Source organism: Chiloscyllium punctatum, chromosome 7 (assembly GCF_047496795.1).
Source record: "Chiloscyllium punctatum isolate Juve2018m chromosome 7, sChiPun1.3, whole genome shotgun sequence".
In the NCBI taxonomy this organism is placed as follows: Eukaryota; Metazoa; Chordata; class Chondrichthyes; order Orectolobiformes; family Hemiscylliidae; genus Chiloscyllium; species Chiloscyllium punctatum.
In genome coordinates, this window is record NC_092745.1 from 61,847,406 (window position 1) to 61,861,464 (window position 14,059).

Genomic DNA, 14,059 nt, shown 5'->3' on the forward strand with positions numbered 1-14,059 from the left:
TCATTCAGCATCCTTCAGAATCTTCACTATGGGAAGGGTAACATTGAGACCCATGAACAGACAAGCACCTTTAAAAAGCTTTTGTATCTGCAGCAAGTTGACAAATGAAATAAAAGCTCCAAATTGCATCAAGAACGTTAACATAGGACTGTTAGTGGCTGGCACATCAGTAGGAAATCTATTTCTTGTTTTAGGGATAGAAAACTGATGGCAAGAAATTTATTAAGAAACTAGCAGGTTGGGCGGCTGCGAGGAATGCTCAAGGTTTTACAACAAAACAAGCAAGCAAGGAACACAAACCAATAGGGGACCAAGAAATTTGGGAGGATGGGATGTAGAGAAAATGGTAATTAAACATTCCAAGAAATCAAGGAAAGCACATTCAAGTTTAAATTCATTGTGAAATACATTGTGTTTAATATCTTATTTAACATAAAAATTTCAGATATTGACAAAAGTAAATACCATTCAACAAATGGATATATAAAAAATGAAGCAACTAATACAGAAAAATCAATGACTTAATTAAACAGCTGGAACAAGCAAATCAATATTCCTTCCTACTCCTGTCTCTGCCCTTACAACTGTTTACTGACTTGGACTTCCACCAACAAATTTACTTTTCGAAGTTTTAATGCAACCTGATTTACAAGTTTAAAAAATGTAATGAAAGTTGAAGGTTAAAGATCAAACAGGTGAATGGGAATATGGACTGATGTGGAGGGCAGGAAAAAGTTAAGGGAAGCAATCTAACTAATGGGATTTATGTAGGAAGATTTCAGCATTTTTGGAGAACAAAGCTGTAGGGCAATGGAGTCCAACAGCTTTTATCCAATGTTAGGTGGCAGGAAAGAAGAGCTGAGTGCGTGAATGTCTTACTATAATGATAATAAGAGGAATGACAGAGATTTTAACTGAATTGTCAAGAGAGTACTCCATGTCCCTGTCCCCATATACTTCAACCATATTTAGTCAGCTTGTCTTAAGGCTTTTGTCCTATTTAACTGCATGAGTCACAATTTGATTCCACACCATCTTGCAACAACTCTCAAAAATATACAACAATCTAGAAGAATAGAAACCTGAAGTTACTCACCTTACTCCTATAAGGGAGGAAATCAACATAGAGCAGATAGGATCTGCTATCATAAGGCCATAGTTCTGCATCAGAAGGGCAGATATTATTACACCTATACTGCCAAGTGTGTCTGCAACAATATGCAGAAAAACTCCTATAAATGAGAAAAAGGAGTTGAAATTATGCATACTCCGGTGCAATACCATCTTTGATTTAAAAATATTATCAAGGCCTCCTAAATTTTGAGATAAAAAATAAAGCTTTGAGAAGATTTGTAGCTCAGGTTGAGATTCTGGATGTAGGTTTGCTCGCTGAGCTGGAAGGTTCATTCTCAGACGTTTCGTCACCATACTAGGTAACATGTTCAGTGAGCCTCTGAATGAAGCACTGGTGGTGTAGCCTGCTTTCTATTTATATGTTTGAGTTTCCTTGTGTTTTCAGGAGGCTCACTGAAGATGTTACCTAGTATGGTGATGAAACGTCCGAAAACAAACCTTCCAGCTCAGTGAGCAACCCTACATCCATAGAGAAGCAAGTTTACAATGGCCTTTGCCTGCTCATCAGCTTTTGTAATAAAGAATAATAAAGTCAGCTTGAGTTAGTGACAATTTTATAACAAAATAATTAATTCACAAACCTTCTAAAATCTGTTTATTGGATCCTTTTGCTTCTAGTGTATCACACTGGTAACTTTCTGCACAGAAAAATATAGTTATCTACAACTATTAAAGTGCAACACATGCATTGACAGAAGATAGCGAGTTACAAAGTAATTCTATAACTAAGTTTCAGGAGATGCCAAAGAGCAGATTTTGTGGCATATAAATCTTGATGTCTATTTTCTTAAAACTATAGCAATAATATTTCAGATATTGCCTCATGAAAAAAACCAGACAACTTAAGATCAATAAATAGAATCGAAGAGTCAACTGGCCTCTCCCTGTGCAACGATGCCTCTATCAGCAAGTGCACATTACGGATCACACAGCTGGATTAAGTAAACCATACTTAGAATAGAAAAAAGTGAAAGAATATTTTCAGTTAAATTTGTAAAATGAGAGGAAATGGAGATAAATTTCTCTTAGCTGTTAACTTAAAGTACGCCACTAGTACCATTTGACTTCCTAAATGTCCCAGCAACAGGAAGATTATGAAGCGGATAATTTTATGCAAATGGTTAAAAAATGCACATAAATGGAAAGATGTATTTACACTCAATTTTCTGGGGCAAAAACATATAAGAACTGGATGTTTTTCCATTGACAGACCCAAAATGAACATGGGTAAAAATCACAAAATAGTTGGAAATATGCTTGAAATCATCAGCTGTAAACTACAAACTTCGCTGTCTCAAAAGAAGACTTTCCCAAACAGTAGGTAAGATCTGGAATGCAGTGCCTGTGAATGTGGCAGAGGCCAGGTCAGTCACAACTTTCTAAAAGGGAATTGGATTGCAATCTCAAAGGAAAATATTGCAAAGGCTATAGGGGAAAAAGCATGGAATTGGCACAAGGTAAATTGTACCTTCAGGAGATCCACCAGAGACATGATAATTTAGTGGCCTCTTTTTGTTTTGCAGCTATTCTATGATAATAACTTTGATATAATTTTGTCCCTTCTGGTTCTTAAGACATTGGTTTGTCCTGGATACATGATTGTGTGTGGATCAATTTTCCAAAAACCTTATTTATAAAGCCATTTGGTATGTATAGTTAGACAGTTAACATCGGAAGACCATTCAAAACAAATTCTTCCTAAACATTTATATGTGAGTATATTCACAAGGCAAATACCAAGAACAAAAATCTGAACCAATTTGTCCACTCCCATGCTGCAGATAGATGCACAACAAACTGGAAGTAATGGTGCTGAACAAAATCAGTTCAAACACCTGTGAGTAACCCAAGTCTGTGTGACTCAGCATCCCACCATGTATTTATCTACTGGGCCATTGAAGGCAATTTTAAATTGCCTTCAAGTTCAGAGACAAATATACCAAGTCTTCATATTGCATTTGGTTACTAAACCAAGACCACATATTGATTTAGATACCAGCTTTGTGTACCTCCAGCACAGAAAATTGGATGCACATGCTTCACAGAACATTTAGATAAGCATTTTAGTTTGATAAGACTATTAAAAAAAAGGTTTATCCTAGGTTCTCTCTGGATCGGAACACCATAGCCAAAGTGCAATGGTGAGCCCATATAAAATCAGAATTACAACGTGCAATATTGGGCTTCAAATTATTGAAAGGATTTAAGCAAGAATTCAAACAAAAAGGAGTTTCAGAAGCATGGGAGTAAGCCAGGTAAACATAATTAGAACTACTTGCTCACACAGAAGATCCCTGGTCAACATTTCAGAAATCAGCCACAGTGCACAACAGTAAACATGAAACCATTTGTTACCTCAAGTGTGCTTCATAAACATCAATTACATGACACTTGACACACAAAGTAAACGCATTTGAAGACATTACATGTCGTTAAAAACATTAATGAGGATGAGATAATTGGGTCATAACTGAAGATAAATCAAGGACAGAAATCAAATACTTTCATTGGCAATAAAGCATCCACGTAGAACTTGCACTGTATAACTCACCGTAATAGTGCTCCTGAGAATGGGAATGCCCATGTCCATGGCTATGATCATGACTATGTAAATATTTGTGCCCATGACTGTGCCCGTGCTCTCCATGACTGTGTCCATGATTCAGTCCAGGAATTCCTCCGTTAAACAGTGAGTGACTATGGCCATGACCTAATGCAAAAACAAAACAGACTAAGAATGCTAAGGCTCAGTGGCTAGCCCTGCTGCCTCAGCACTAGGGACTCGAGTTCAATTCCAGCTTTGGGTGACAATATGTGTGATAAATGCGCTCATTCTCCCACTGTCTGCCTGTGTTTCCTTGAGATGCTCCGGTTTCTCCCTCACAGTCCAAAGATTTGCAAATTAGTGGATAGGCAATGCTAAATAATTGTGCAGGCTAGGTAGGTTAGCCATAGTAAATGTAGGGTTATGGGGATAGGTTAGGATGCTCTTCAGAGAATCGGTGCAGACCTGATAAGCTGAATGGCCTATTTCCATGCTATAAGGTGGTAAGTGCATTTCTTTTATTCTCTCAATGGAACATGGGTGCCACTAGTAAGGCCAGCTAAAAATTGTGAGCCAAGCCCAATTGCTCCTGAACTGAGTGAAGTGCTAAGACTTTTCAGAGGATAATTAAGAGCTAACCATATTGCTGAAAGTTTGGAGTCACGTGTAGGCCAGACCAAATAAAGCTGACAGATGTTATTCCCTAAACAGCATAAGTGAACCAAATGATGAATTTACAATGATCAATGAGATTTTCATGGTATAGTGAAATTAACTTTCAATTCCAGATTTACTATCAGAATCTAACTTTACCAGTGGCTATGGTAGGACTGGAACCCATGCCCCAAAACATTGACCTCAGCTCCCTGGATAATTAGCCCAGTGACATTACCACCACCCCCAGTCTGACTGCAATAGGATGAGCTTTACAAAGGAATGTTTGCTGTTATACACTGGTAGCTCTGGCATTGCAAATGAATGCTTTCATCTAGATCTAGCAATAAATCCGGTTTCTTTAAAAAGTTACTTACAAAGTTTAGGTATAACAGTCGAATGATTTGATAAGTAAATCATTGCCCGATGTACTCAGCCACTATGAAAACAAATGCTCCACCTTCCAAAGTTGTTCAGTGCACTATAAACTGTTCTTGGTTTTAATCCCCTTGACAAACACTGTGCAATTAGATTTTCTGACTAGTTACATGTGTCGATACTGTTTAGGCCATGTAGTGGTAAAACCATCACTACATTAAGCTATGGTGAGTCAGTGAACACAAGTGGCAGTATAGTGACTTCTGTTGGAACACATGTGGATGTTAGGTCTGAACAAGATTGGATTTGGTTTTGATCTTTTTTTTGTAATGGGTGTCACTGGCTAAGCCATTGTTTATTGCCTACCTCTAATTGTAGTAGTTGGAGGGAATGAAGAACATTGGGGGGGGGGGGGTGGTTAGGCTGTTAGGGTCGGTGTTTTAGGATTTTAATCCAGCAACAGGATGTAATGAGGTCAAATGAGTTAACCGTAACAGAACCCAAACTGATGTAAGTGAGCAGGTTACTGCCCAACAAGTGCTACCTGACATCACAGTTAATGAGTCCTTCCGTCAGTCACGTTGCTAGAAATCAAGAGGGATGAGAATAACGGGCAAGGTTGGATTTGTCCTGCTTTCTGTGGACAGCAAATAACTGGCCATTTTTTCACATCTTCATGTGGATGCCAGTGCTGTAGTGATCAGTGGTGCAGTTAATTCTGGAACACAGATCTTCAGTACTATGGCAGGACTATTGTCAGAGCCCATAGCTTCTGCTGTATCCAGTGCCTTCAAGCTTTTTACAGGTCACATGGAGTGACTTGAAGTGGTTGAGGGTTGGCATTTACAGAGCTAATGACCTGAGGAGGAGCAGGTAGAGATGGAACATGTATTAGGTACTTCTGGCTGAAGAACTATTTCAAATACTACAGCCTCAGGTTTTGCATGGATGTGCTGGGTGGGGATGTTTGTGGACCCTACTCCAATTCACTCGTGAAATATGGACATGGCTGGCTTGCCAGCATTAAATGCCCACCCCTTGTTACTCTTGAGAAAGTGATGGCGAGCTGATTTCTTGAATGACTGCAGTCCACAGGCTTGTATGTTGACTCACAGTGCCTTTTGGGAGGGAATTCCAGGATTTTGACCCAGTCACAATGAAGACATGGAGATATGTTCCAAGTCAGGATGGCAAGTGGCTTGAAGGGGAACTTGCAGGTGGCGGTGTTCCCACTTGTCTACCAACCAGATATCCCAACTGAATCTAGTCCCACCTGCCAGCAACCGGCCCATACCCCTCCAAACCCTTCCTATTCATATACCCATCCAAATGCCTCTTAAATGTTGCAATTGTACCAGCCTCCACCACTTCCTCTAGCAGCTCAGTCCAAACACGCACCACCTTCTGTGAAAATGTTAGCACTTAGATCTCTTACATCTTTCCCCTCTCACCCTAAACCTATGCCCTCTAGTTCTGGACTCCCTGACCCCAGGGAAAAGACTTTGCCTATTTATCCTATCCATGCCCCACATAATCTTGTAAACCTTATAAAGTCACCCCTCAGCCTCTGATGCTCCAGGGAAAACAGCCCCAGCCTGTTCAGTCTCTCCCTATAGCTCAGATCCTCCAACCCTGGCAACATCCTTGTAAATCTTTTCTGAACCCTTTCAAGTTTCACAACCTCTTTCCGATAGGAAGGAGACCAGAATTGCACGCAAAATTCCAACAGTGGCCTAACCAACGTCCTGTACAGCCGCAACATGACTTCCCAACTCCTGTACTCAATATTCTGACCAATAAAGGAAAGCATACCAAACGCTTCCTTCACTATCCTATCTACCTGTGACTCCATTTTCAAGGAGCTACGAACCTGCACTCCAAGGTGCAACACTCCCTAGGATATTACCATTAAGTGTGCTGAGTCCAATCAAGTTTCTGCTCACTGATAACTCTAAGGATATTGATCGTAGGAGATTCAGTGATCTATGTCAAGAGGGTGTGGTTAGGTTGTTTCTTATTGGAGATGGTTTGTGTGGAATGTTACTTGCCACTCATCAACTCAAACCTGGATATTGTCCAGATTTTGCTGCATTTGATCAAGGGATGCTTCAGAATCTGAGGATTTGTGAATGATACTGAACGTTGGAGCAATCATTGGCGAACACCCCAAAGTCTGACCTTATGATAGAGGGAAGATTATTGATTCAGCAGCTGAAGATGATTCGGCTTAGGACACTACCCTAAGGAATTCCTAGAGAGATGTTCTGGAGCTGAGATCATTGACCTTCAACAACCACCAACTTCCTGTGTGCCACGTATAATCCTGACCAGCAGAGTATTTGCTCTGTGATACCTACTGATTTCAGTTTAGCTCAGCAGAATGTGGTCTTGATGTTAAGTGCTGTCATTCTCACCTATAGAATTCAGCTGTTTTGTCCATATTTGAACCAAGGCTGTAATGATTTCAGTAGCTAAATGGCCTTTGCGGAACCAAAACCGAGCGTCACTGAACAGGTTGTTGCTGAGCAGGTGCTGCTTAATAGCATCATTGATGGAACCTTCCATCACTTTACTGATAATTGAGAGTAGACTGACGGAGCAGTAATTAGCCAGATTGGATTTGTCCTGCTTTATGTGTACAGGGCATACCTCGGCAATTTGACACATTGTTGAGTAAATGCCAGTATTGTAACTGTACTGGAACAGCTTGGCTAGGGAGTGGCAAGTTCTAGAGCACAAGTTTTCAGTACTATTGCCAGAATGTTGTCAGGGCCCATTGCCTTTGCAGTATCCAATTCCTCCAACAATTTCTTAATATATGTGCAGTAAATAGAATTGGCTGAAGACTGGTATCTGTAATAATGGGAATCACTGGAGGAGGCTGAGATGAAGATTTCTGCAAATGCTTCAGCCTCATCTTCTACACTAATGTGATGGGGCTCTTCAGTTATCGAGGATGAAATATTTGTGGATCCTCCTCCTCCAGTGAGTTGTTTAATTGTCCACCCCCAATCATGACTGCATATGGCAGGATTGCAGAGCTTGGATATGATCCTTTGGTTGTGGGATTGCTTAGCTCTGTCTTTCAATTGCTGCTTGTGATGTTTGGCATGCTTCATAGCTGCATCAAGATGACACCTTATTTTAAAGGTATGCCTAGAGCTGCTCCATTCAGCCAGGGTGGAAGCTCTGGCTTGATGGTGATGGTTGAATGAGGGATATACTAGCCCATGAAGTTGCAGATAATGCTAGAGTACAATTCTGCTGCTGTTGATGACCCATAGTACCTCATGGATGGCCAGTCTAGAGTTGCTAGATCTGTTCAAAGTCTGTCCCATTTAGCTATAATGTGGAGATGCCAGTGTTGCATTGGAACAGAAAGTCAGAAGTCACATGACTCCAGGTTATAGTTCAACGGGTTTATTTGCTATCATAAGCTTTCAGAGCATTCCTCCTTCATCAGCTGATAAAGGAAGTGTTCTGAAAGTTTATGATTTCAAATAAACCTGTTGAAGTCATGTGACTTCTGACTGTCTCATTTAGCACAGTGGCAGTGCCAGACAACATGCTGGAGGGATCCATTTGATTAGCCTGGTCAATTGGATACAGCTTCCACTCTTCAGCTCCCAAGTATCCCAATGAGGTAGCATCACATGGTGTTGATGCTAGCACACAGTCCTGTGCACACTACTAGACGGAGCTTGATTCCATGCCTTGATGATAATAGTAAGATGAAGCATATGCCTGGCCATGAGATTATAGATTAATGGTTAAATATAATTCTGCTGCTATTAATGGTTCATAGCATCTCAAGAATGCCCCTTTGAGTTCCTAGATTTGTTTTCATTTAGAACACTAAGCACGTAGAGTGGCTAAAAGGTTGCCATGAGATGTAATATATTTGGATTTCAAAACTGAATTTGGTAAAGTACCAATTAAAAGGTTACTGTACATGGTAAGAGCTCAGTCAAAAAAAAAGTATGGCACTGGAAAATCACAGCAGGTCAGGCAGCATCCAAGGAAGGAGAGTCAACTTTTCAGCCCTTTATCATGAACTGGGGACGGGGTCATTATGCCTCCATCACTCTCTGGGGAATGAATTGCCAGAGAAGAAAAATTTCTCAGTTTTAAATGGGAGACCACATTTTTAAACTGATCCCCTAATTCTATTCTTTCCTCATAAAGGAACGTACAACTGCTATTACAATCCCTTGGACGAAGAGACAAATAGCTTTGTAGTCAGGTTTGTTGGAATAGAGGTGGGAAAACAAGCTGGGAAAACAAGACACAAAAGTGTCTGCAATAGGTTATGCATTGGCCACAACTTGGCGGAGTATAATGTGAGGTCGTTCACTGCACAAGAAGAATTAAAAAAATGATATATTTTAAATAGAGAACAACTGCAGAATGCTACAGTGCAGAAGGATCTGGATGTTCTTGTCTATGAATCAAAAAAGGTCAGAATGCAGGTACTGCAAGTAATAAGGGATGCTGACCTGAAATGAAAGGTGAATGGAGAATGAAAATAGGGAAGTTTTGCAACAATTTTATTGGGCATTGGTAAGGGCATGTCCAAAAAACAATGCAGCTTTAGTGCCCTTTCTTGAGGGATGTACTTTGAATAGAAGCAGTTTAGGGATTGATGCTTGGGAAGAGAAGGTTGTCTAGTGAGGGAAGGTTGGACAGGATGGCCCGAAGCATATGGGAGTTTTAAAAAATGCAAGGTAAACTAATTAATTTTGAGGGGCTTGATACTGGAGATGCTTTCATACATGGGGAAATGCAGACGTGTAACTGCAAATATAAATCAGAATTACTCATTTTAGGTATGGATAATAAACAAAAAATAAAAATGGAAAGAGAATATCGGTCAGAGAAGAGATAGGAAATAGAATATGACCATTGGTATGAGAGAAGAAACAAGGATCAAGCATAAGCTAATTACAGAGGATGAAATCTGGAACACCTCCTACTGGCACAATTAGTAAATGCAAAACACAAGCCAAGAGCATGTATAAAATGTCAACAAAGACACAAGGTAGCTTAGTTGCATACTCTGACTGTCAAAAACACTTTCTGACCTGGCTTGTTCACAAATAACTCACGCAAGGACAGTGGATCTCAATGCAAGCACAACCCAGAAAAGACTGAGCATGTTTATCGTCACCCCCATTCCATTTGGTTTGGGTGGGAGGAGAGGGAGCCTGGGGTATGGAGGTGGAAAATATAATAAGGAAAAACACAAACTCGTAATAGTCAGGACTGACACATTCTTGGCTCTAAAATACTAAATGTAACCGAACACCTCGAAGTGAAGGTAACACCAACTGCTAATAACTTTCTAAATTTTTTTTGAGAGGATTTGTAGCTAAGTTTGAGATACATGTTGTAAATTTGCTCGCGGAGCTGGTACATTTGTTCTTAGGATGTTTCATCACTACGCTAACTAATATCATCAGTGAGGCTCTGGTGAAGCGCTGATGTTCTGTCCTGCTTTCTTTTATGTGTCTTGGAATGTTAAGTTGGGTGATATGATTTCCGGTTCTTTTTCTTAGAGATTGGTAAATGGGGCCCAAATCGATGTGATAATTGATGGAGTTCCGGTTTGAATGCCAGGCCTCTGGGAATTCCCCTGCATGTCTCTGTTTCACCTGTCCTAGGATGGATGTGCTGTCCCAGTAAAGGTGGTGTCCTTCTTCGATGTGCAAGGATACTATTGCCTGCTGGTGTTTGTGTATCTTGGTGGCTAGTTTCCTGCCTGTCTGTCCAATGCAGTGTTTGTTGCAGTTATTGGATGGTATTTTGTAAATGGCATTCATCTTGCTGGCTGCTGGTACAGACAACTAGAGGTCCGGCATTCAAACCGGAACTATCTCAATAAACACATCGATTTGGACCCCATTTACCAACCTCTGAGAAGAAGAACCGGAAATCATATCACCCAACTTAACATACCAAGACACACAAAAGAAAGCAGGACAGAACATCAGTGCTTCACCAGAGCCTCATTGATGATGTTAGCTAGCATGGTGACGAAACATCCTGAGAACAAACCTACCAGCTCAGCGAGCAAACTTACAACCTCAACTTTTAAAAAATATTCTATCCTATGATGGAGTCTCAATTATCAGCTAAAAGCAGCTAACAATACAATACTTGAAGGGTTTCTACAAGTTAACAGAACTGGTTGCTTACCATCATCATGGGAATGTCCGTGGCCACCATGTTTAAATACAAAAATGCCAACCAAATTCACCACAAACCCAAGCACAGATATAGACAACAGCCGGTCATGATGCACTTCAGGAGGTTCCAGAGCTCTCTGAAAGAAAAATAATTAGAGATGAAAGAGAACTAAAGATGGATACAGAGGCAGAAGAATGAACTCGGTTTTTTTGGGTGGGGAAATGGTATGTTCCATCCCATATTCTTGAAGCGAGTCAGATGTCTAACAATTCTCATTCTTCGCAACCCATCAGAAATATACGTTTTCATTACTTTTTGAAAAGGGTCTTTTTTGGTTTATGGACCAACAGAAAGAAGTGGTTGCGTTTTCCAGAAAAAGTTCTGTTTTGTTACTCATATGTACTCTGATCTCATTCAGCTCTATATCCACTACCACTTCTCTTGACTGTTTTTAAATTGCCGCAATATTTGCTGCACATTCAGAAAGAGGAAATTTCTCTCATCCAGTCAACAGTTGGGCAGGACAGTGTTATTATTTTTGGTCCCTGCAATAAACTATTCCCTCTGTACCTTTCCACAGTAACTTTCCAAGGCCAAACCAAACCAATGCAAGATGAGCTTCAAACCTCAGTTCCCTGCCTTCCTTATGACCATCTATTTTAATACTGTCAGAGCCTCATCCATGTTTTGTGCCTCTAGACCTAACTGTTCTAAGCCATTCATTGTTTGCCTACACCATTCCAACTTCCTGAACTCTATCATCCAAAACTCTGCTACTCTTAGCCATGCTCAGTTCACCTGTCACTCATGATTGCTGCCTTACTCTGGCAGCTAGTCAAGCAATACCTCATTTCTGGTTTCAATTCCACTAACATTTCATTTGTTCTCTAATTGCTTGCAAACCACGTGCACTCCCACAACTATTTTGCCTCCATAACTTCCTTTAAGAGCTTTCAACTTGACCAACCTTTTGGTGGTATTGCATGTCTCCCATGTTGTAGTAGAGGAAGGTGTAAGTTAATCAGATATTCATTAGCACTTTCAGGAAGTGTCCAGTTCCTTCTAAAGCTCTTTCCTGATAGCCCTACCATTCTTTATTCTTTACAAGGTGGAGCAAGGTGCACCTTGTTCTTATTTCTTCAAACCAGTCTTCTCTTGTTCAGCTTGTCTCAATAGGAGTTGACTATATCTCCACCATCTGCTCAAAACTTCACTTGCGGTTTGAAGTTAAATTATATTTTATAATGACCCTTTGAAATGCATATTAAAGATGTTAAGTATCAGGACTGATGTTCTAATTTAAAAATCAACTTGCTGCACAGAAAAAACTAATCCCTGCACGTTGCATCTATCTACTGCATTAGCCAATATCCTTCATCAGATACCTAGTATTCAAAATAGGGTCCAACAATAATTTAACAAGTTTAATCATTTTTAGTTGTCCATTAAATTTTTAATGATATATCGACTTGGACACCTGCTTCTCCAGTTCCCATCTTCTCACCATTTAGCAAATGCTTAAGTCTAAAGTGGCTAAGTTCACATTTCTGCACACTGTACTCCATTTCCCAGAGTTATGCCAAAAAGATTTTTTTTTTGCCCAGAGTTAGAAAATAAGTTACCAAAGACCAGGGACCAATATTTCATTATAAAACACATTTCTGATTTGGAATGGTGAACTGAACTGAGTGCTGATGGAGTGAAAGTAGCAGCTTGTTTACAAAAAAAACAAACTGTTTTTGTTCATGAGGTCAGATCTGAAAGTTAATTGCAGGTTCTTTCTTGTTTAAAAGGTGTGCTTTAAATGCTTTGACTGTGGAGAGGTTTTCTGTTCAAACAGACGGCAGATATTGAACATTAGATCCAACCTCACAGGGAGGCAGCCAGTCAAATGAAGAGAAACCAGAGTTGGAACTAGTTTTCAAATTGTATTTTAAGACACAAGGATTGTGTAAATGAAACCTCCAGGACAGAAATTTGATTGCTCCCTGGTCATTCTCTCATTACCAACTTATTGAAACTCAAAACAGAATCTGTTAGAAGAATTAAATGAATATTCCTCAGAGCCTACACATGTAGTAGTATTTTCAGAAACCAAGATATAATCCTACATGCCAGCGATGTTACACATTGTGGAGTCAGCTTCAGTGAACTGGCCAGTTACATCTCATTTAGAGTCAGACTCTTCGGATACAGACCCTTTAGTCCAACTCGTCCACGGTGACAGTTTCCCCAATCTAAATTACTCCCATTTGCCTGCATTTGGCCCATATCCTGCTAAGCCTTTCCTTTTCCTTTCCAAAATGTCTTTTGGATACTGTAACTGTGCCTGCATCTACCACTTTCTCTGGCAGTTTTATTCCATATACCAACCACCCTCCGTGTGAAGAAGTTGCTGCTCAGGTCCCTTTTATAATCTTTCTCCTTTCACTTTAAAAGTATGTCCTCTAGCTTTGAAATTTCCAACCCTAGGGAAAAGATCTTTACTATTAACCTCATCTATACCCCTCATGATTTTATAAACCTCTATAAGGGTCACCCCTCAACCTCCTATGCTTCAGTGAAAAAGTCCCAACTTATCCAACCTCTCCTTACAACTCAAACCCTCCATTCTTGGTAATATCCTTGTAAATTTTTTCTGCACCTTCTTCAACTTAATAATATCCTTCTTACAACAGGATGACAAGAATTGTACACAATACTCCAAAAGTGGCCTCACCAATATCCTGTACGAAACAACACAACATCCCAACTCCTAAATTCAATGATCTGAGCAATAAAAACAAGTGTGCCAAACGCCTTCTTTACCATTCTGTAACCACTTTCCATGAACTATGTAACTGAACATCTAGGTCTCTTTGTTTAACAACAATCCCCAGAGCCCTGCCATTAATTGTATTAGTTCTACCCTTGATAGTCTTACCAAAATGCAACACCTCGTGTTTATCCAAAGTAAACTCCTTCTGCCACTCCTTGGTCCATGGGCCCAATTGATCAAGATTCCTTTGTAATCTTAGATAACCTTCTTCACTGTCTACTGTACAATCAACTTTAGTGTCATCCACAAACTTACTAAACATACTTCCTCAATTCTCATCCAAGTCACTTCTGTAAATGATAGACAGTGGATCCAGCACCAATCCTTATGGAACACCACTGGTC

The 14,059-nt window shown here is 40.0% G+C and overlaps 1 protein-coding gene across 2 annotated transcripts in view; it reads right to left on the bottom strand.

Annotated features, from left to right (window-relative positions):
* Positions 1 to 14,059, bottom strand: part of slc30a7 (solute carrier family 30 member 7) — a 69,869-nt gene that overhangs the window by 37,727 nt on the left and 18,083 nt on the right. For both annotated transcript variants that reach the window (XM_072573771.1, XM_072573772.1), the window contains 4 exons: positions 10,907 to 11,033; positions 3,686 to 3,844; positions 1,716 to 1,772; positions 1,097 to 1,232 (listed from right to left, as the gene is read on the bottom strand). In XM_072573771.1, the coding sequence (XP_072429872.1) occupies positions 1,097 to 1,232; positions 1,716 to 1,772; positions 3,686 to 3,844; positions 10,907 to 11,033 (479 nt within the window). The remainder of the gene's footprint in view (positions 1 to 1,096; positions 1,233 to 1,715; positions 1,773 to 3,685; positions 3,845 to 10,906; positions 11,034 to 14,059) is intronic.